The 22,805-nt window shown below is 61.0% G+C and overlaps 1 protein-coding gene and 1 long non-coding RNA gene across 2 annotated transcripts; one reads left to right on the top strand and one right to left on the bottom strand.

The window, feature by feature from the left end:
• Positions 1 to 300: 300 nt before the first annotated feature.
• LOC138101689 (kallikrein-14-like) lies at positions 301 to 3,040 on the top strand (the record flags this gene model as incomplete). The annotated part of the gene is given in 4 exon segments (XM_068999465.1): positions 301 to 550; positions 2,081 to 2,125; positions 2,128 to 2,216; positions 2,891 to 3,040. Coding segments are annotated over 4 exon segments (534 nt in total), but the record flags the coding sequence as incomplete, so codon positions are not given.
• Positions 3,041 to 15,009: 11,969 nt separating this feature from the next.
• LOC138101685 (uncharacterized) lies at positions 15,010 to 19,822 on the bottom strand. The gene is made up of 3 exons (XR_011147233.1): positions 19,687 to 19,822; positions 17,443 to 17,523; positions 15,010 to 15,047 (listed from the first exon to the last, which is right to left on the bottom strand). It is a non-coding gene; the product is annotated as an uncharacterized lncRNA (long non-coding RNA).
• Between the last annotated feature and the right edge of the window lie 2,983 nt (positions 19,823 to 22,805).

Genomic DNA, 22,805 nt, shown 5'->3' with positions numbered 1-22,805 from the left:
CCTCACCTGCCCCTCCCCTGCCCCCCTCACCTGCCCCCTCTCACCTATCCCTCCCCTGCCCCTCCCCTCCCCCTCTCACCTGTCCCCTCTCCCCTCCCCCTCTCACCTGTCCCCTCTCCCCTATCCCTCACCTGCCCCTCCCCTGCCCCTCTCCCCCTGTCCCCCTCTCCCCTCCCCCTCTCACCTGTCCCCTCTCCCCTCCCCCTCTCACCTGTCTCCTCTCCCCTATCTCTCACCTGTCCCCTCTCCCCTGCCTCTCCCCTCCCCCTCTCACCTGTCTCCCCTCTCCCCTGCCCTGGCAGGGACCTGCAGGTGCTGATCGGGACCAACACGCTGCGGGCGGGCACGGGCCAGGTGCGCCGCGTGGCGCGGCTGCAGGTGCACCCCGGCTACGACCCCCGGCGCAACGACAACGACTTCATGCTGCTGCTGCTGGACGCACCTGTGCGCTTCGGGCCGCGCGTCAAGAGGATCCGCGTGGCCACCAGGTGCCCCCGCGCCGGCCAGAACTGCAGCGTGTCCGGCTGGGGCACCACCAAGTCACCTGGAGGTACCTGGGCACCGGTGGGAGGGGTGGGAGGGGGTCGGGTGGGGCTTTGGGGTGGTCAGGTGTGGTCCCAGGGTGGTCTAGGGGTGGCCCAGGTGTACCCAGGTGTCCCCAGGGGTGCCCAGGTGTGCCCAGGTGTGTCCCAGGTGTGTCCCAAGTGTGTCCCAGGTGTCCCCAGGTGTGCCCAGGTGTGCCCAGGTGTGTCCCAGGTGTGCCCAGGTGTATCCCAGGTGTGCCCAGGTGTGTCCCAGGTGTGTCCCAGGTGTCCCCAGGTGTACCAGATGTGCCCAGGTGTGGTCCAGGGGTGGTCCAGGGGTATCCCAGGTGTGCCCAGGTGTGGTCCAGGTGTGTCCCAGGTGTACCCAGGTGTCCCCAGGGGTGCCCAGGTGTGTCCCAGGTGTCCCCAGGGGTGTCCAGGTGTGCCCAGGTGTGTCCCAGGTGTGCCCAGGTGTGCCCAGGGGTGTCCCCAGCTGTCCCCATGTGCACCCAGGTGTGTCCCAGGTGTGCCTAGGTGTACCCCAGGTCTCCCAGGTGTGTCCCCCAGGTGTACCCATGTGCGCCCAGGTGTGTCCCAGTGTGCCCAGGTGTGTCCCAGGTGTGCCCAGGTGTGTCCCAGGTGCGCCCAGGTGTACCCCAGGTCTCCCAGGTGTGTCCCAGGTGTGCCCAGGTGTGCCCAGGTGTGTCCCAGTGTGCCCAGGTGTGCCCAGGTGTGCCCAGGTGTGTCCCAGTGTGCCCAGGTGTGCCCAGGTGTGTCCCCAGGTGTCCCCAGCCCCCCCAGATGTGTCCCAGGTGTGCCCAGGTGTCCCCAGATGCCCCCCAGGTGTATCCCAGGTGTGAAAGGGGCTGAGGTGCCCTCACCTGGCCAGGTGAGCCCTGAGCAGTTCCTGGGGCTGGCTCAGGGCTGGGGATGGTGCTGGAAATGGGGCAAATCCGGGGAATTTTGGGGCTCCACCCTCACCTGAGCCCATCCATGAATTATTGGGGTGATTTTGCCCTCCCCTGTGCCCTCACCTGTGCCCTCACCTGTGCCCAACTGGATGGGTCCAGGAAGCTTTGGGGTCCCACCAGGGGTGGGAACGGGGCTGGAAATGGGGCAAATCCAGGGAATTTCGCCACCACGGAACCAAAACCGGGGATTTTTGGGATTGCCCTCCCCTGTGCCCTCACCTGTGCCCTCACCTGTGCCCTCACCTGTGCCCTCACCTGTGCCCGCACCTGTGCCCACCTGGCTGGGTCTAGGAAGCTTTGAGGTCCCACCAAGGGCGGCAGCGGGGCTGGAAATGGGGCAAATCCGGGGAATTTTGCTGCCGTGGAACCAAAAATGGGGATTTTTGAGATTCCCCTCACCTGTGCCCTCACCTGTGCCCTCACCTGTGCCCACCTGGATGGGTCCAGGAAGCTTTGAGGTCCCACCAGGGATGGGAATGGGGCTGGAAATGGGGCAAATCCAGGGAATTTCGCCACCACGGAACCAAAACCGGGGATTTTTGGGATTGCCCTCACCTGTGCCCTCACCTGTGCCCACCTGCGCAGCCAAGCTGCCGCGGGACCTGCAGTGCGCCTCGGTGCAGACCTTCGGGCGGAGCAGTGCGCCCGCGCCTACGGCAGCGCCATCACCCGCAACATGTTCTGCGCCGGCGTCCCCCAGGGCGGCGTCGACTCCTGCCAGGTGAGCGCGGCGGGCGCAGGTGGGCGCAGGTGTGCCCGGGGCTGTGCCCAAGGGTGGCTGGGGGTGTCCCAGGTGTTCCCCAAGTGTGTCCCAGGTGTGTCCCAGGTGTCCTCAGGTGTGCCCAGGTGTGTCCCAGGTGTGTCCCAGGTGTGCCCAGGTGTGTCCCAGCTGTGCCCAGGTGTGTCCCCAGGTGTGCCCCAGGTGTGCCCAGGTGTGTCCCCAGGTGTGCCCAGGTGTGCCCCAGGTGTCCCCAGATGTGTCCCCAGGTGTGCCCAGCTGTGTCCCAGGTGTGCCCAGGTGTGCCCCAGGTGTATCCCCAGGTGTGCCCCAGGTGTGCCCAGATGTGCCCCAGGTGTCCCCAGATGTGTCCCCAGGTGTGCCCAGCTGTGTCCCAGGTGTCCCCCAGGTGTGCCCAGGTGCCCCCAGGTGTGCCCAGGTGTGCCCAGGTGTGCCCAGGTGTGCCCCAGGTGCCCCCAGGTGTGCCCAGGTGTGCCCAGATGTGTCCCCAGGTGTGCCCAGGTGTGCCCCAGGTGTCCCCAGGTGTGCCCCAGGTGTGCCCAGGTGTGCCCAGGTGTGCCCAGGTGTGCCCAGGCCCCTGGGGATGGTCCCGGAAATGGGGGCAAATGCCGGGAATTTGGGGGTTCCACGGCTCTTCCCTCCCCCGCTGTCCGCAGGGCGACTCCGGGGGGCCGCTGGTCTGCGGGGGGCTCCTGCAGGGCGTGGTGTCCTGGGGCATGGCCGTGTGCGGCCAGCGCGGCCAGCCCGGCGTCTACGGCAACGTGTGCCGGGCCAGCGCCTGGATCCGCCGCACCGTCCGCGACTGAGCGCCAGGGAGCACCAGTGACTGACCAGTGACTGACCAGTGACTGACCAGTGAGCACCAGTGACTGAGCAGTGACTGACCAGTGACTGACCAGTGAGCACCAGTGACTGAGCAGTGACTGAGCAGTGACTGAGCAGTGACTGAGCAGTGACTGACCAGTGACTGAGCAGTGACTGACCAGTGACTGACCAGTGAGCACCAGTGAGCACCAGTGACTGACCAGTGACTGACCCAGTGAGCACCAGTGAGCACCAGTGACTGACCAGTGACTGACCAGTGACTGACCAGTGAGCACCAGTGACTGACCAGTGAGCACCAGTGACTGACCAGTGACTGACCAGTGACTGAGCAGTGACTGACCAGTGACTGACCAGTGACTGAGCAGTGACTGAGCAGTGACTGACCAGTGACTGAGCAGTGACTGAGCAGTGACTGACCAGTGAGCACCAGTGACTGAGCAGTGACTGAGCAGTGACTGAGCAGTGACTGAGCAGTGACTGACCAGTGAGCACCAGTGAGCACCAGTGACTGAGCAGTGACTGAGCAGTGACTGAGCAGTGACTGACCAGTGACTGAGCAGTGACTGAGCAGTGACTGACCAGTGAGCACCAGTGAGCACCAGTGACTGAGCAGTGACTGAGCAGTGACTGAGCAGTGACTGACCAGTGACTGAGCAGTGACTGACCAGTGACTGACCAGTGAGCACCAGTGAGCACCAGTGACTGACCAGTGACTGACCAGTGAGCACCAGTGAGCACCAGTGACTGACCAGTGACTGACCAGTGACTGACCAGTGAGCACCAGTGACTGAGCAGTGACTGAGCAGTGACTGAGCAGTGACTGACCAGTGACTGAGCAGTGACTGACCAGTGACTGACCAGTGAGCACCAGTGAGCACCAGTGACTGACCAGTGACTGACCAGTGAGCACCAGTGAGCACCAGTGACTGACCAGTGACTGACCAGTGACTGACCAGTGAGCACCAGTGACTGAGCAGTGACTGAGCAGTGACTGACCAGTGACTGACCAGTGACTGACCAGTGAGCACCAGTGACTGAGCAGTGACTGAGCAGTGACTGAGCAGTGACTGAGCAGTGACTGAGCAGTGACTGACCAGTGACTGACCAGTGACTGACCAGTGAGCACCAGTGAAGCACCAGTGACTGACCAGTGACTGAGCAGTGACTGACCAGTGACTGAGCAGTGACTGACCAGTGACTGACCAGTGACTGAGCAGTGAGCACCAGTGAGCACCAGTGACTGACCAGTGACTGAGCAGTGACTGACCAGTGACTGAGCAGTGACTGACCAGTGAGCACCAGTGAGCACCAGTGACTGACCAGTGACTGAGCAGTGACTGAGCAGTGACTGAGCAGTGACTGACCAGTGAGCACCAGTGAGCACCAGTGACTGACCAGTGACTGAGCAGTGACTGACCAGTGACTGAGCAGTGACTGAGCAGTGACTGAGCAGTGACTGACCAGTGAGCACCAGTGAGCACCAGTGACTGACCAGTGACTGAGCAGTGACTGACCAGTGACTGAGCAGTGACTGACCAGTGACTGAGCAGTGACTGACCAGTGAGCACCAGTGAGCACCAGTGACTGACCAGTGACTGAGCAGTGACTGACCAGTGACTGAGCAGTGACTGACCAGTGAGCACCAGTGAGCACCAGTGACTGAGCAGTGACTGAGCAGTGACTGAGCAGTGACTGAGCAGTGACTGAGCAGTGACTGACCAGTGAGCACCAGTGACTGACCAGTGACTGACCAGTGACTGACCAGTGAGCACCAGTGACTGACCAGTGACCGCGAGTGACTGACCAGTGACTGACCAGTGAGCACCAGTGAGCACCAGTGACTGACCAGTGAGCACCAGTGACTGACCAGTGACTGACCAGTGACTGACCAGTGACTGACCAGTGAGCACCAGTGACTGACCAGGGACTGACCAGTGAGCACCAGTGAGCACCAGTGAGCACCAGTGACTGACCAGTGACTGACCGCCAGTGAGCACCAGTGACTGACCAGTGACTGACCAGTGAGCACCAGTGACTGACCAGTGACTGACCGCCAGTGAGCACCAGTGAGCACCAGTGACTGACCAGTGACTGACCAGTGACTGACCAGTGACTGACCAGTGAGCACCAGTGACTGACCAGTGAGCACCAGTGAGCACCAGTGACTGACCAGTGACCGCAAGTGACCGCCAGTGACTGACCAGTGAGCACCAGTGACTGGCCAGTGACTGACCAGTGACTGACTGCCAGTGAGCACCAGTGACTGACCAGCGACCGCCAGTGAGCACCAGTGACTGACCAGTGACCGGGAGTGACCGGGAGTTGGAGGGAACTCGGGAAAATAAAGGAAAATGGCAAAAAAAAACCGAACAAGTGGAGTTACAGGGACTGGGAGAGAACTGGGAGGGGACTGGGAGGGACTGGGAGGGGGTTGGAAGTGATTGGGAGGGACTGGGACAAACTGGGAGGGAACTGGGATGGGATCTGGGGTTTCTCCAGTTTGTACTGGGCATAACTGAGCCGTACTGGGGGGGTTTTTTGGGGTCTCCTGCCACCATTGGTTCCTACTGGTCCATGCTGGTTTATACTGGTTTATACTGGGGGGCGCTGGGAGGTTGGGGTCCTTCTCCCCCCTGCCATGTGGTCCTGGGAGGGGGCCCTGGGGGGGGATAATGGAGGGAAACGGGAAAAGGGAAAAGGGTGGGAAAAGCGAGGGAAAAAAGGTGGGAAACGTGAGGGGAAAAGGGCGGGAAATGTGAGGGGAAAAGGGCGGGAAATGTGAGGGGAAAAGGGCGGGAAATGTGAGGGGAAAAGGGAGGGAAAAGTGAGGGGAAAAAGGATGGAAATGTGAAGGGAAAAGGGCGGGAAAAGTGAAGGGAAAATGGCTGGAAACACGAGGGGGAAAAAGGCTGGAAATGTGAGGGGAAAAGGGAGGGAAAAGTGAGGGGAAAAGGGAGGGAAAAGTGAGGGGAAAAGGGTGGGAAACGTGAGGGGGAAAAGGAGGGAAAAGTGAGAGGAAAATAGCGGGAAACCTGAGGGGAAAAAGGGAGGGAAATGTGAGGGGAAAAGGGCGGGAAACATGAGGGGAAAATGGTGGGAATTGTGAGGGGGAAGGGGCGGGAAATGTGAGGGGGAAAGGGCGGGAAAAGTGAGGGGGAAAGGGCGGGAAACGTGAGGGGAAAAGGGAGGGAAACGTGAGGGGAAAAGGGAGGGAAAAGTGAAGGGAAAATGGCGGGAAACACGAGGGGAAAAAGGCGGGAAATGTGAGGGGGAAAAGGGCAGGAAATGTGAGGGGAAAAGGGAGGGAAAAGTGAGGGGAAAAAGGATGGAAATGTGAAGGGAAAAGGGTGGGAAATGTGAGGGGGAAAGGGCGGGAAATGTAAGGGGGAAAGTGGTGGGGAAGTTGAGGGGGGAAATGGCAGGAAAATGGGAGGAAATGGTCAGGAAAAATGAGGGGGAAAAGGTGGGAAAAGTGAAGGCAAAATGGCGGGAAATGTGAGGGGAAAAGGGCAGGAAACGTGAGGGGAAAAGGCGGGAAATGTGAGGGGAAAACTGGGAAATCTGAGGACGAAAAGAGCGGGAAACGTGAGGGGAAAATGCTCCCAGTTGGCTCCCAGTGCTCCCAGTAAGGCTCTGTGGCATCCCCAGTGCCACCAACGACCTCACCCCCCGTCCCCAGCCAGCCCGGTGGCTACTGCAAGGTGTGTGGCCAGTGCGGTGGCTACTGCTACTGGGAGGGGACTGGGAGGGAACTGGGAGGGACTGGGAGGGGATTGGGAGGGACTGGGAGGGACTGGGAGGGACTGGGAGAGGATTGGGAGAGACTGGGACCGAACTGGGAGGGACTGGGAGGGAACTGGGAGGGATTGGGAGGGACTGGGAGGGGATTGGGAGGGACTGAGGGAAGGACTGGGAGGGACTGGGAGGGGATTGGGAGGGACTGGGAAGGACTGGGAGGGAACTGGGAGGGACTGGGAGGGGATTGGGAGGGACTGGGAAGGACTGGGAGGGAACTGGGAGGGGATTGGGAGGGACTGGGAGGGACTGGGAGGGAACTGGGAGGGAACTGGGAGGGGATTGGGGGGGGAACTGGGAGGGATTGGGAGGGACTGGGAGGGATTGGGAGGGACTGGGAGGGACTGGGAGGGACTGAGAGGGAACTGGGAGGGATTGGGAGGGACTGGGAGGGGATTGGGAGGGAACTGGGAGGGACTGGGAGGGACTGGGAGGGATTGGGAGGGACTGGGAGGGACTGGGAGGGACTGGGAGGGAACTGGGAGGGATTGGGAGGGAATTGGGAGGGACTGGGAGGGATTGGGAGGGAACTGGGAGGGACTGGGAGGGACTGGGAGGAAACTGGGAGGGAACTGGGAGGGGATTGGGAGGGACTGGGAAGGACTGGGACCGAACTGGGAGGGACTGGGAGGGAACTGGGAGGGACTGGGAGGAACGGGGGGCGCCCCCTGTCGGTTTCCCTCGGTATTGATGGGGGGTGGGGCCACCTGGGGACACCCTGGGGACACCCCGGAGACGCTTCAGGGACGCTTTGGGGACACCTTGGGGGCACTTTGGGGACACCCTGAGGGCACCCTGGGGACACTTTGGGGACACTTTGGGGTGACCTTGGGGACACTTTGGGGACACTCCCTGGGAGCACCCCTGGGACACTTTGGGGACACCTCGGGGACACCTCGGGGTGACCTTGAGGACACCTTGGGGTGACCTTGGGGACACTCCCTGGGGACACTTTGAGGACACCCCAGAGATGCTTCAGGGAAACCTCCCGGACACCTCCGGGACACTTTGGGGACACCCAGGAGGGACCTTGGGGACACCTCGGGGACACCCTGGGGACATTTTTGGGACACCCTGGGGACACCTCAGAGGGACCTCGGGGATACCCAGGAGGGACCCTGGGGACACCTTGGGGACACTTCGGGGCCACTCCCTGGGGGGCTCCTCTGGGACACTTTGGGGCACCCTGAGGGCACCTTGGGGACAGAAGGGACCTTGGGGACACCCTGGGGACACCTCGAGGACACTTTGGGGACACCCTGGGGACACTCCCTGGGGGGCATCCCTGGGACACTTGGGCACCGTACTGGGAACACCCTGGGGACACCTCGGGGTGACCTTGGGGACACCCTGGGGACACCCTGAGGGCACCTTGGGGACATCCCAGGAGGGACCTTGGGGACACCCTGGGGACACTTTGGGGACACCCCGGAGACGCTTCAGGGACACCTCCCGGACACCTCGGGGACACCCTGGGGACACCTCAGGGACACTTTGGGGTGACCCTGGGGACACCTCGGGGACACCTCGGGGTGACCTTGGGGTGACCTTGGAGGGATCTTGGGGACACCTTGGGGACACTTTGGGGACACCCTGAGGGCACCTCGGGGACATCCCAGGAGGGACCTTGGGGACACCCTGGGGACACTTTGGGGTGACCTTGGGGACACTTTGGGGACACTCCCTGGGGACACCCTGGGGACACCCTGAGGGCACCTTGGGGACATCCCAGGAGGGACCTTGGGGCCACTTTGGGGACACCCTGAGGGCACCCTGGGGACACTTTGGGGATACCTTGGGGACACTCCCTGGGAGCACCCCTGGGACACTTTGGGGACATCCTGGGGACACCTCGGGGACACCTTGGGTGACCTTGGGGACACCCTGGGGACACCCTGGGGACACCCTGGGGACACTTTGGGGACACTCCCTGCGAGCACCCCTGGGACACTTTGGGGACACCCTGGGGACACCTCGGGGACACCTTGGGGTGACCTTGGGGACACCTTGGGGTGACCTTGGGGACACTTTGGGGACACCTTGGGGACATCCTGGGGACACCCTGGGGACACTTTGGGGACATCCTGGGGACACCTTGGGGACACCCTGAGGGCACCCTGGGGACACTTTGGGGACACCCTGGGGACACTTTGGGGACACCCTGGGGACACCCTGGGGACACTTTGGGGACACTTTGGGGACACCCTGGGGACACTTTGGGGACACCCTGGGGACACCCTGGGGACACTTTGGGGACACTCCCTGCGAGCACCCCTGGGACACTTTGGGGACACCCTGGGGACACCTCGGGGTGACCTTGGGGACACCCTGGGGACACCCTGAGGGCACCTTGGGGACATCCCAGGAGGGACCTTGGGGACACCCTGGGGACACTTTGGGGACACCCCGGAGACGCTTCAGGGACACCTCCCGGACACCTCGGGGACACTTCGGGGACACCTCAGGGACACTTTGGGGTGACCCACGGGACACCTCAGAGACGCTTCAGGGACACTTTGGGGACACCCTGGGGACACTTTGGGGACACTCCCTGGGGGGCACCTCTGGGACACTTTGGGGACACCCTGGGGACACCTCGGGGACACCTCGGGGTGACCTTGGGGACACCTTGGAGGGATCCTGGGGACACTCCCTGGGGACACCGTGAGGGCACCTTGGGGACATCCCAGGAGGGACCTTGGGGACACTTTGGGGACACCCTGAGGGCACCCTGGGGACATTTTGGGGACACTCCCTGCGAGCACCCCTGGGACACTTTGGGGACATCCTGGGGACACCTCGGGGACACCTCGGGGTGACCTTGGGGTAACCTTGGGGACACCCTGAGGGCACCTTGGGGACATCCCAGGAGGGACCTTGGGGACACCCTGGGGACACTTTGGGGACACCCCGGAGACGCTTCAGGGACACCTCCCGGACACCTCGGGGACACTTTGGGGACACCTCAGGGACACTTTGGGACACCCTGAGGGCACCTTGGGGACATCCCAGGGACACCCTGGGGACACTTCAGGGACACTTTGGGGTCACTCCCTGGGGGGCACCCCTGGGACACTTCGGGGTCAGCCCAGGAGGGACCTTGAGGACACCCTGGGGACACCCTGGGGACACCCTGGGGACACCTCGGGGACACTTTATGGACACCTTGGGGGCCACTTTGGGGCCACCTTGGGGCACTTCGAGGACACTTTGGGGTGACCCTGGGGACACCCTGGGGACACTCCCTGGGGGGCTCCTCTGGGACACTTTGGGACACCCTGAGGGCACCTTGGGGACAGAAGGGACCTTGGGGACACCCAGGAGGGACCTTGGGGACACCCTGGGGACACCCAGGAGGGACCTTGGGGACACTTCGGAACATCCCAAGGGCACCTTGGGGACACCTTGGGGACATCCCAGGAGGGACCTTGGGGACACCCTGGGGACACTCCCTGGGGGGCACCCCTGGGACACTTGGGCACCGTTCTGGGAACACCCTGGGGACACCTTGGGGTGACCTTGGGGACACCCTGGGGACACCTTGGGGTGACCTTGGGGACACTCCCTGGGGGGCACCTCAGGGACACTTTGGGACACCCTGAGGGCACCTTGGGGACATCCCAGGGACACCCTGGGGACACTTCAGGGACACTTTGGGGTCACTCCCTGGGGGGCACCCCTGGGACACTTTGGGGTCATCCCAGGAGGGACCTTGAGGACACCCTGGGGACACCCTGGGGACACCCTGGGGACACCTCGGGGACACCTCAGGGACACTTTATGGACACCTTGGGGGCCACTTTGGGGCCACCTTGGGGCACTTCGAGGACACTTTGGGGTGACCCTGGGGACACCTCGGGGACACTTCAGGGACACTTTGGGGACACTCCCTGGGGGGCACCTCTGGGACACTTTGGGGACATCCTGGGGACACTTGGGGTGACCCATGGGACACCTCAGGGACACTTTGGGGCCACCTCGGGGCACATTGGGGCCACCTTGGGGACACCCATGGGACACCCTGGAGACGCTTCAGGGACACTTTATGGACACCTTAGGGACATTTTGGGGCCACTTTGGGGCCACCTTGGGGTGACCCCGGGGACACTTTGGGGTGACCCATGGGACACCTTGGAGACACCTCGGGGACGCCACAGGGCCACTTCGGGGCCATTTTGGGGCCACCTTGGGGACACCCTGGGGCACTTTGGGGCCACCCTGGGGTGACCCCGGGGACACTTTGGGGTGACCTGGGGACACCTTGGGGCCACCTCGGGGCACTTCGGGGCCACCTTGGGGTGACCTTGGGGACACCTCAGGGAGACCTCGGGGACGCTTCAGGGACACTTTATTTTGGGGCCACCCTTGGGGCCACCTTGGAGACACTTCAGGGACACCTCGGGGACACTTCAGGGACACTTTGGGGCCACCTCGGGGCACATTGGGGCCACCTTGGGGACACCCATGGGACACCCTGGAGATGCTTCAGGGACACTTTATGGACACCTTGGGGCCATTTTGGGGCCACTTTGGGGCCACCTTGGGGTGACCCCGGGGAAACTTTGGGGTGGCCCATGGGACACCTTGGAGACACCTCGGGGACACTCCAGGGGACACTTTATGGCCACTTTGGGGCCATTTTGGGGCACTTTGGGGCCACCTCGGGGCACTTTGGGGCCACCTTGGGGCCACCCTGGGGACACTTTGAGGTGACCCATGGGACACCTCAGGGACACCTCGGGGACACTTCAGGGACACTTTGGGGCCACCTCGGGGCAATTTGGGGCCACCTTGGGGACACCCATGGGACACCCTGGAGATGCTTCAGGGACACTTTATGGACACCTTGGGGACATTTTGAGGCCACTTTGGGGCCACCTTGGGGTGACCCGGGGACACTTTGGGGTGGCCCATGGGACATTTTGGGGACACCTCGGGGACACTTCAGGGACACTTTATGGCCACTTTGGGGACATTTTGGGGCACTTTGGGGCCACCTCGGGGCACTTTGGGGCCACCTCAGGGACACCTCAGAGACGCTTCAGGGACACTTTGGGGCCACTTTGGGGCCACTTTGGGGCACTTTGGGGCCACTTTGGGGACACCCTGGGGTGACCCCGGGGACACTTTGGGGTGACCCATGGGACACCTCAGGGACACCTCACGAGACGCCTCAGGGACACTTTATGGCCACTTTGGGGCCACCTCGGGGCCACTTTGGGGCCACCCCGTGGGGAGCCGGGCTCAGGCCACGCCCCCTTTCCCCGCCCCCGACCAATCAGAGCCTCGGGATCCCCCTCAGAGGGGCGGGGCCACCTCCCCTCGCCCCTCCCCCTCCCCGGTGGGCGTGGCCAGCTCGGGGGTGGGCGTGGCCAGCTCGGGGGGTGGGCGTGGCCATCTCGGGGGTGGGCGTGGCCAGCTCGGGGGTGGGCGTGGCCTGCAGGGCGTGGGCGGCGTCTCTCCAGCGCTGCAGCCAATGGGAGAAGGGGGCGTGGCCGGGGGGGCGTGGCCAGGACCCACTGAGCCGGCTGGGCCCACCTGGGGGGGGGGGGAGGGGCTGCGTCAGGAAAGGGGGCGGGGCCTGGAGGGGAGGAGCCCCTCCCCCCACACCCCTCCCCCACCCAGAGCCCCGCCCCCATCGCTGAGGCCCCTCCCCCACCCCTCAGGGCCCCTCCCCCTCCTCCAGCCCCTCCCTGTCCCCAGCCCCTCCCCCACCCCTTCCGGCCCCTCCCTTCTTCTCCAGCCCCTCCCCCCACCCCTCAGCCCCCTTCCCCTGCTCCAGCCCCTCCCCCTACCCCTTCCAGCCCCTCCCCCACCCTCAGGCCCCTCCCCCACCCCCTCAGGCCCCTCCCCCCACCCCAGGCCCCTCCCCCTTCCAACCCCCTCCCCCACTCCTTAGGCCCCTCCCCCACTTCTCGAGCCCCTCCCCCACCGCTCCCAGTCCCTCCCCCACCCCTCAGGACCCTCTCCCACTCCAGCCCCTCCCCCACTGCTCCCAGCCCCTCCCCCACCCCTTCCAGCCCCTCCCCCACCCCAGACCCCTCCCCCACTCTGTGCACCCCTCCCCCACCGCTCCCAGCCCCTCCCCCACCCATTCCAGCCCCTCCCCCACTCCTCGAGCCCCTCCCCCACCTCTCAGGCCCCTCCCCCAGCCCTCAGGCCCCTCTCCCACTCCAGCCCCTCCCCCACCCACTTCCCACCCCTCCCCCCACCCCCCAGACCCCTCCCCCACTCCTTGCGCCCCTCCCCCACTGCTCCCAGCCCCTCCCCCACCCCCTATCCCCCTCCCCCCTTTTCCAGCCCCTCCCCCACCCCCTTCCAACCCCTCACCCACCCCTCAGCCCCCTCCCCCTTTTCCAGCCCCTCCCCCACCCCTCAGCCCCCTCCCCCTTCTCCAGCCCCTCCCCCCCTCAGGCCCCTCCCCCACCCCAAGCCCCTAATCCCTCCAGCCCCTCCCCCACCCTGCAGGCCCCTCCCCCACCCCTTCCAGCCCCTCCCCCACCCCTCAGCCCCCTCCCTCACACCTTCCAGACCCTCCCCCACCCCCCAATCCCCCTCCCCCTTCTCCAGCCCCTCCCCCACCTCTTCCAGCCCCTCCCCCACCCCTCATCCCCCCTCCCCCTTTTCCAGCCCCTCCCCCCCTCAGCCCCCCTCCCCCTTCTCCAGCCCCTCCCCCACCCCTTCCAGCCCCTCCCCCACCCCTCATCCCCCTCCCCCTTTTCCAGCCCCTCCCCCACCCCTTCCAGGCCCTCCCCCACCCCCCCATCCCCCCTCCCCCTTTTCCAGCCCCTCCCTCACCCCTTCCAGCCCCTCCCCCACCCCTCAGCCCCCTCCCCCTTCTCCAGCCCCTCCCCCTTCTCCAGCCCCTCCCCCACCCCCCATCCCCCTCCCCCTTTTCCAGCCCCTCCCCCACCCCTTCCAGCCCCTCCCCCTCCCCCCCCCCCTTGCGGCCCCTCCCCCTCACTCGCCATTGGCCCAGCAGCCCCCGGAGGCGGGGCCAGTCCCTGATTCGCTGCCGGCAGCCGGCGCCGACCAATCGCAGCCCGGGGGAGGAGGAGCTCGGCCCCCGCCCGGGGGGGGGGAGGGGCGGCCCCGGCGGGGGCGGGGGGGGGAGGGGCGGGCCGGGCTCGGGCCCCGCCCCCCGCGCCCACAGCGCCCCCTGGCGGAGCCAGAGCCGCAGCGCCGCCGCCCGCCGCAACAGCGCCCCCTGCTGGAGCCGCGGGGAACGGGGGGGGGGAGGGGGTGAGGGAGGGGGGGGAGGGGTTTGGCCACGCCCACATCGCCCCCCCCACACGGGCCCCCTCCCCCCACCGCTGAGCTCTGACCCCGCCCCCAACCCCGCAAACCCCTCCCCCACCCCCTTTCGGCCCCTCCCCCACCCCCTCAGGCCCCTCCCCCACTCCAGCCCCTCCCCCACCCCTTTCGGCCCCTCCCCCACCCCTCAGACCCCTCCCCCACCCACCCCCTCCAGCCCCTCCCCCACCCCTCAGGCCCCTCCCCCACTTCAGCCCCTCCCCCATCCCTTTCGGCCCCTCCCCCACCCGAGACCCCTCCAGGAGCCCCTCCCCCACTCCTCCAGCCCCTCCCCCACCCGAGACCCCCTCCCCCACCCCTTGAGCCCCTCCCCCTCTCCCTGCCCCTCCCCATCTGCTCCCCTCCCCCCTTAAGCCCCTCCCCCTCTCCCTTCCACCCCTCCCCCTTTTCCCACCCCTCCCCCTCCTTTTCCCGCCCCTCCCCCTTTTCCTGCCCCTCCCCCCTCCCCTCCCCCACCTGCTCCCCCCATTTTCCCACCCCTCCCCCCCATTCCAGTCCTGCTCCTCCCCCCCTCTCCCCTCGACCTTTTCCCGCCCCTCCCCCACATTTTCCCGCCCCTCCCCCCCATTTCCCCGCCCCTCCCCCTCCCCTTTTCCCACCCCTCCCTCCCCCATTTCCCCGCCCCTCCCCCTCCCCTTTTTCCCGCCCCTCCCCCCCCTTTTCCCGCCCCTCCCCCCCCCTTTTCCCGCCCCTCCCCCACCTGCTCCGGGCCCGTTCCCAGCTCCCGGCTCAGCGCCCGCAGTGGGGGAGGGGCCGGTGGGGGGGAGGGGCTCTCCCAGTGCTCCCAGTGCTCCCAGTACGAGGCGGCGCCGCCGCTGCCCCTCCCCCACCAGCGGGGGGAGGGGCCGAGCCCGGCCCCGCCCGGGCCACGCCCAGAACCTGCGGCCAATCAGAGACGGGGGCGGGGTCAGCGCGCAGAACTGGTTTGTACTGGTTTGTACTGGTTTGTAATGGTCTATACTGGCCTCTACTGGTGTGTACTGGCATGTACTGGTCTATACTGGTCTGTACTGGTTTGTACTGGTTTGTAATGGTCTATACTGGTCTGTACTGGTGTGTACTGGTCTGTACTGGTCTATACTGGTCTGTACTGGTGTGTACTGGTTTGTACTGGTTTGTAATGGTCTATACTGGCCTCTACTGGTGTGTACTGGTCTGTACTGGCATGTACTGGTCTATACTGGTGTGTACTGGTCTGTACTGGTGCGTACTGGTTTGTATTGGCGTGTACTGGTCTGTACTGGTGGGTACTGGTCTATACTGGTCTGTACTGGTGTGTACTGGTTTGTACTGGTTTGTAATGGTCTATACTGGCCTCTACTGGTGTGTACTGGTCTGTACTGGCATGTACTGGTCTATACTGGTGTGTACTGGTCTGTACTGGTTTGTATTGGTGTGTACTGGTCTATACTGGTCTGTACTGGTGTGTACTGGTCTATACTGGTCTGTACTGGTGTGTACTGGTCTGTACTGGCTTGTATTGGCGTGTACTGGTCTATACTGGTAGGTACTGGTCTATACTGGTCTGTACTGGTTTGTACTGGTTTGTAATGGTCTATACTGGCCTCTACTGGTGTGTACTGGTTTGTACTGGCATGTACTGGTCTATACTGGTGTGTACTGGTCTGTACTGGTCTCTACTCATGTGTACTGGTCTGTACTGGCGTGTACCGGTATGTACTGGCCTGTACTGGTGTGTACTGGTTTGTATTGGCGTGTACTGGTCTATACTGGTCTGTACTGGTGTGTACTGGTTTGTACTGGTCTGTACTGGCATGTACTGGTGTGTGCTGGTGTGTACTGGCCTGTATTGGTGTGTACTGGTTTGTACTGGCATGTACAGGTGGGTACCGGCATGTACTGGCCAGTACTAGTTTGTACTGGTCTGTACTGGTTTGTACTGGTGTGAACTCATTTATACTGGTTTGTACTGGTTTGTAATAGTCTGTACTGGTCTATATGGATTTATACTGGTCAGAACTGGCTTGTACTGGTCTGTACTGGTCTATACTGCCTGTACTGGTGTGTACTGGCCTGTACTGGTCTGTACTGGCCTGTACTGGTGTGTACTGGTGTGTACTGGCCTGTACTGGTGTGTACTGGCCTGTACTGGTCTATACTGGCCTATACTGGTGTGTACTGGTTTGTACTGGTCTGTACTGGTGTGCACTGGTTTGTACTGGTCTGTACTGGTCTCTACTGGTGTGTACTGGTCTATACTGGTCTGTACTGGTGTGTGCTGGTCTATACTGGTCTGTACTGGTCTATACTGGTCTATACTGGTGTGTACTGGTCTATACTGGTCTGTACTGGTGTGTACTGGTTTGTACTGGCGTGTACTGGTCTATACTGGTGTGTACTGGTCTGAACTGGTGTGTACTGGCCTGTACTGGTCTGTACTGGTATGTACTGGTTTGTACTGGCCTGTACTGGTCTGTAATGGTTTGCACTGGTCTATACTGGTCTGTACTGGTGCGTACTGGTCTGTACTGGTTTGTGCTGGTCTGTACTGGTTTGTACTGGCCTGTACAGCTCTGCATTGGCCCATACTGGTTTATACTGATCTGTATTGGTCTGCACTGGTCTATACTGGTCCATACTGGTCCGTACTGGTCTATACTGGCCTGTAGTGGTCTGTACTGGTCTATACTGGTCCATACTGGTCTGTACTGGTCCATACTGGTCTATACTGGTCTGTGTTGGTCTATACTGGTCCATACTGGTCTATACTGGTCCGTACTGGTTTATACTGGTATGTACTGGTCTATACTGGTCCATACTGGTCCATACTGGTCTATACTGGTCCATACTGGTCTATACTGGTCTGTACTGGTCTATACTGGTCCATACTGGTCTATACTGGTCTGTATTGGTCTGTACTGGTCTATACTGGTCCATACTGGTCTATACTGGTCCGTACTGGTCTATACTGGTCCATACTGGTCCATACTGGTCTATACTGGTCCGTACTGGTCTATACTGGTCTGTATTGGTCTGTACTGGTCTATACTGGTCCATACTGGTCTATACTGGTATGTACTGGTCTATACTGGTCCGTACTGGTCTATACTGGTCTATACTGGTCCATACTGGTCTATACTGGTCCATACTGGTCCATACTGGTTTATACTGATCTGTATTGGTCTGCACTGGTCCATACTGGTCTATACTGGTATGTACTGGTCTATACTGGTCCGTACTGGTCTATACTGGTCTATACTGGTCCATACTGGTCCATACTGGTCTATACTGGTCCGCACTGGTCGATCCCCACCTGCTCCTGCAGGGGGCGCAGTCCCGCACGGCGCCCCCTGGTGGCGGCGCTGAGGAAGCGCAGGCGCTGCTGCTGCCGGAGCTGGGGGGGGAGGGGCGCTCAGGGACCCCAAATTCACCCAAAATCACCCCAAAATCACCCCAAAATCAGCCAAAAATCACCCAAAATCACCCCAAAATCCCCCCAAAATCACCCCAAAATCATCCAAATCACCCCAAAATCAGCCAAAATCACCCCAAAATCAGCCAAAATCATCCAAATCACCCCAAATTCACCCAAAATCACCCCAAATTCACCCAAAAGCACCCCAAAATCAGCCAAAATCACCCCAAAAATCCCCCCAAAATCACCCCAAAAGCACCCAAATTCACCCCAAAAATCACCCCAAAATCAGCCAAAAATCACCCAAAATCACCCCAAATTCACCCAAAAGCACCCAAAAATCACCCCAAAAGCACCCCAAAATCACCCAAATTCACCCCAAAAATCACCCCAAAATCACCCCAAATTCACCCCAAAATCACCCCAAATCATCCAAATCACCCCAAAATCACCCCAAAACACCCAAAATCACCCCAAAAACACCCAAAAGCACCCCAAAATCACCCAGAATCACCCCAAAGCACCCGAAATTACCCCAAATCACCCAAAAGCACCCAAAAGTACCCCAAAAATCACCCCAAATTCACCCAAATCACCCCAAAAGCACCCAAAAATCACCCAAATCACCCCAAAAATCACCCAAATCACCCCAAAAATCACCCAAATCACCCCAAAAATCACCCAAAGCACCCCAAAATCACTTCAAAAACCAGCCAAAATCACCCCAAAAGCACCCCGAAATCACCCAAAATCACCCAAAATCATCCGAAATCACCCCCAAATCACCCAAAAGCACCCAAAAGTACCCCAAATCACCCAAAATTCCTCAAATATCACCCGAAATCCCCCCCAAATCCCTTTAAGGCCCCCCCAAACCCCTTTAGGGCCCCTCCAAACCCCTTTGGGACCCCCCAAATCCCCCCCAAATCCTCCCCAGAGCCCTTTAGGACCCCCCAAATCCGTTTGGGACCCCCCAAAATCCCTTTAGGACCCCCCAAATCCCCCCCAAATCCCTTTAGGGCCCCCCCAATCCCCCCCAGACCCCTCTGGGACCCCCACATCCCCTCTGGGACCCCCCAATCCCCTCAAAATCCCCCAAATCCCTTTAGGGCCCCCCCAATCCCCCCCAGACCCCTCTGGGACCCCCACATCCCCTCTGGGACCCCCCAATCCCCTCAAAATCCCCCAAATCCCTTTAGGGCCCCCCCAAATCCCCTCTGGGACCCCCCAAATCCCCCCCAAATCCCTTTAGGACCCCCCAAACCCCTTTGGGACTCCCCCAAATCCCCCCCAAATCCCTTTAGGACCCCCCAAACCCCTTTGGGACTCCCCCAATCCCCCCCAAATCCCCCCAAACCCCTTTAGGACCCCCCCAAATCCCCTCTGGGACCCCCAAAAAATCCCCAAAAATCCCCCCAAAACCCCTTTAGGACCCCCCAAATCCTCCCCAAATCCCCCCAGACCCCTTTAGGACCCCCCCAATTCCCTTTAAGGCCCCCCCAAACCCCTTTGGGACCCCCCCAATCCCCCCCAAATCCCTTTAGGACCCCCAAATCCCCCCCAAATCCCTTTAGGGCCCCCCCAATCCCCCCCAGACCCCTTTGGGACCCCCAAATCCCCTCTGGGACCCCCCAAATCCCCCCCAGACCCCTTTAGGGCCCCCCCCAATCCCCTTTATGGACCCCCAAATCCCCTCTGGGACCCCCCAATCCCCCCAGACCCCTTTAGGACCCCCCAAATCCCCCCCAAAATCCCTTTAGGATCCCCCAAATCCCCCCCAAATCCCCCCAAACCCCTTTAGGGCCCCCCCAAACCCCTTTAGGGACCCCCAAATCGCCCCAAATCCCCCCCAAACCCCTTTAGGGCCCCCCAAATCCATCTTAGGACCCCCCAAATCCCCCCCAAACCCCTTTAGGAGCCCCCCAAATCCCCCCCAAACCCCTTTGGGACCCCCCCAATCCCCCCCAAATCCCCTCTGAGACCCCCCAAATCCCCCCAAATCCCTTTAGGGCCCCCCCAAATCCCCCAAAACCCCTTTAGGGACCCCCCAAATCCCCCCCCGACCCCTTTAGGACCCCCCCAAATCCCCCCCAAATCCCCCCCCGACCCCTTTAGGACCCCTCCCCTCCCCCCCCCGCTCACCGCTCGGCCCCTCCCCCTCCGGAGCCGCCGGCGGAGCCCCCCCAGGGCGGATTCGGGGCCGGATTTGGGGGATTTGGGGGATTTTGGGGGGTCCCCCCTGAGCCCCTGCACCCCCCGGCTCAGGGCCCCCCAAAACCCCCCCAGCCCCGCCCGGAGCAGCGCCAGCCTGGGGGGGGGAGGGGACCCCGAAATTAGGGGGGGAAAAAATGGGGGAAAAAGGGGGGAAATGGGAAAAATGGGGGGAAATGGGGAAAATGGGGAAAAATGGGAAAAATGGGGAAAAATGGGGAAAATGGGGGGAAATGGGGAAAAATGGGGGGAAAATGGGGGGAAATGGGGGGAAATGGGAAAAATGGGGAAAATGGGGAAAAAAATGGGGGAAATTGGGGGAAAATGGGGAAAAATGGGGAAAATGGGGAAAATGGGGAAAAAAATGGGGAAAATGGGGGAAATGGGGGAAATTGGGGGGGAAATGGGGGAAAATGGGGAAAAAAATGGGGAAAAATGGGGGAGAAATGGGGGGAAATGGGGGGAAATGGGGGAAATTGGGGGAAAATGGGGGAAATTGGGGGAAAATGGGGGAAATTGGGGGAAAATGGGAGAAAATGGGAAAAAATGGGGAAAAAAATGGGGAAAAAAATGGGGAAAAATGGGGGAGAAATGGGGGAAAATGGGGGAAAATGGGGGGAAATGAGAGAAAATGGGGAAAAAATGGGGGGAAATGGGGGAAAATGGGGGGATTTGGGTTTTTTGGGGAGATTTGGGGTTTTTGGGGGGGATTTGGGGTTTTTTGGGGGGGATTTTGGGTTTTTTTGGAGGGTTTTGGGTTTTTGGGGGGGATTTGGGGTTTTTTTGGGGGGATTTGGGGGATTTTTGGGGGGATTTGGGTTTTTTTGGGGGGGATTTGGGGTTTTTTGGAGGGATTTAGGGGAAAGTTTGGGGGATTTTGGGGAGGGATTTGGGGAGATTTGGGGTTTTTAGGGGGTTTGGGGGGGAGATTTGGGGTTTTTGGGGAGATTTTGTGGGATTTGGGGTTTTTTGGGGGGGATTTTGGGTTTTTGGAGGGATTTTGGGTTTTTTTGGGGGATTTGGGGTTTTTGGGGGGGATTTGGGGTTTTTTGGGGGGGATTTTGGGGGAAAGTTGGGGGAATTTTGGGGAGGGATTTGGGGAGATTTGGGGTTTTTAGGGGGTTTGGGGGGAATGTTTGGGGTTTTTTGGGGGGTATTTGGGTTTTTTGGGGGGTATTTGGGGGTTTTTGGGGGGATTTGGGGTTTTTTGGGGGATTTTGGGTTTTTTGGGGGGGAATTTGGTTTTTTTGGGGGGGATTTTGGGTTTTTGGGCGGAGATTTTGGGGGGATTTGGGGCTTTTAGCAGGATTTTTGGGTTTTTGGGGATTTGGGGTTTTTGGGCTGGGATTTTGGGGTTTTTGGGGGCATTTTTAGGGCTCTGGGGTTACCGGGATGGGATTTTGGGGTTTTTGGGGCAAAGTTTGGGTTTTTTGGGTTTCTGGATGGGATTTTGGGGTATTTAGGATGGGATTGGGGGTTTTTTTGGGCTGGTTTGGGGCATTTTTGGGGCTCTCAGGGGGTTCTGGGGTTACTTGGGTGGGATTTGGGGGTTTTTGGGGCTCTGGGGTTACCTGGTGGGGGTTTGGGGCAGTTTTGGGCTGGGATTTGGGGTTTTTGGGCTGGGATTTTGGGGTTTTTGGGCTGGGATTTGGGGTTTTTGGGCTGGGATTTTGGGGGTTTTGGGGCATTTTGGGGGCTCCGGGGTTACCTGGGTGAGATTTGGGGTTTTTGGGCTGGGATTTTGGGGTTTTGGGGCATTTTGGGGGCTCTGGGGTTACCTGGGTGGGGTTTGGGGGTTTTTGGGGTGGGATTTGGGGTTTTTGGGCTGAGATTTGGGGTTTTTGGGGCTCTCTGGGGCTCTGGGGTTACCTGGGTGAGATTTGGGGTTTTTGGGCTGGGATTTTGGGGTTTTTGGGGCATTTTTGGGGTGGTTTGGGGCATTTCTGGGGCTCTCAGGCGGCTCTGGGGTTACCTGGATGAGATTTTGGGGCAGTTTTGGGCTGGGATTTGGGGTTTTTGGGGCTCTCTGGGGCTCTGGGGTTACCTGGATGGGATTTCAGGGTTTTTGGGCTGGGATTTTGGGGGTTTTGGGCATTTTTGGGGCTCTGGGGTTACCTGGATGAGACTTGGGGCAGTTTTGGGCTGGGATTTTGGAGGTTTTGGGCTAAGATTTGGGGTTTTTGGGCTGGGACTTTGGAGGTTTTGGGCTGAGATTTAGGGTTTTTGGGCTGGGATTTTGGGGGTTTTGGGGCATTTTTGGGGCTCTGGGGTTACCTGGTTGGGATTTTGGGGTTTTTGGGCTGGGATTTTGGGGTTTTTGGGGCTCTGGGGTTACCTGGATGAGATTTGGGGTAGTTTTGGGCTGGGATTTTGGAGGTTTTGGGCTGGGATTTGGGGCTTTTGGGGATTTGGGGTTACCTGGGTGGGATTTGGGGTTTTTGGGCTGGGATTTGGGGTTTTTGGGCTGGGATTTGGGGTTTTTGGGGCTCTGGGTTTACCTGGGCGAGATTTGGGGTTTTTGGGCTGAGATTTGGGGTTTTTGGGGCTCTCTGGGGCTCTGGGGTTACCTGGGTGAGATTTGGGGTTTTTGGGCTGGGATTTTGGGGTTTTTGGGGGCATTTTTGGGGTGGTTTGGGGCATTTTTGGGGCTCTCAGGCGGCTCTGGGGTTACCTGGGTGGGGTTTGGGGCAGTTTTGGGCTGGGATTTGGGGTTTTTGGGCTGGGATTTTGGGGTTTTTGGGGCATTTTCGGGGCTCTGGGGTTACCTGGATGGGATTTCGGGGTTTTTAGGCTGGGATTTTGGGGGTTTTGGGCTGGGATTTTGGGGTTTTTGGGGCATTTTCGGGGTTACCTGGATGAGATTTTGGGGTTTTTGGGCTGGGATTTGGGGTTTTTGGGTTGGGATTTGGGGTTTTTGGGCTGGGATTTGGGGTTTTTGGGCTGGGATTTGGGGTTTTTGGGGCATTTTCGGGGTTACCTGGATGAGATTTTGGGGTTTTTGGGCTGGGATTTGGGGTTTTTGGGTTGGGATTTTGGGGCATTTTTGGGGC

Source organism: Aphelocoma coerulescens, unplaced genomic scaffold, assembly GCF_041296385.1.
Source record: "Aphelocoma coerulescens isolate FSJ_1873_10779 unplaced genomic scaffold, UR_Acoe_1.0 HiC_scaffold_400, whole genome shotgun sequence".
In the NCBI taxonomy this organism is placed as follows: domain Eukaryota; kingdom Metazoa; phylum Chordata; class Aves; order Passeriformes; family Corvidae; genus Aphelocoma; species Aphelocoma coerulescens.
This window is presented reverse-complemented; position numbering and strand designations above follow the sequence as displayed.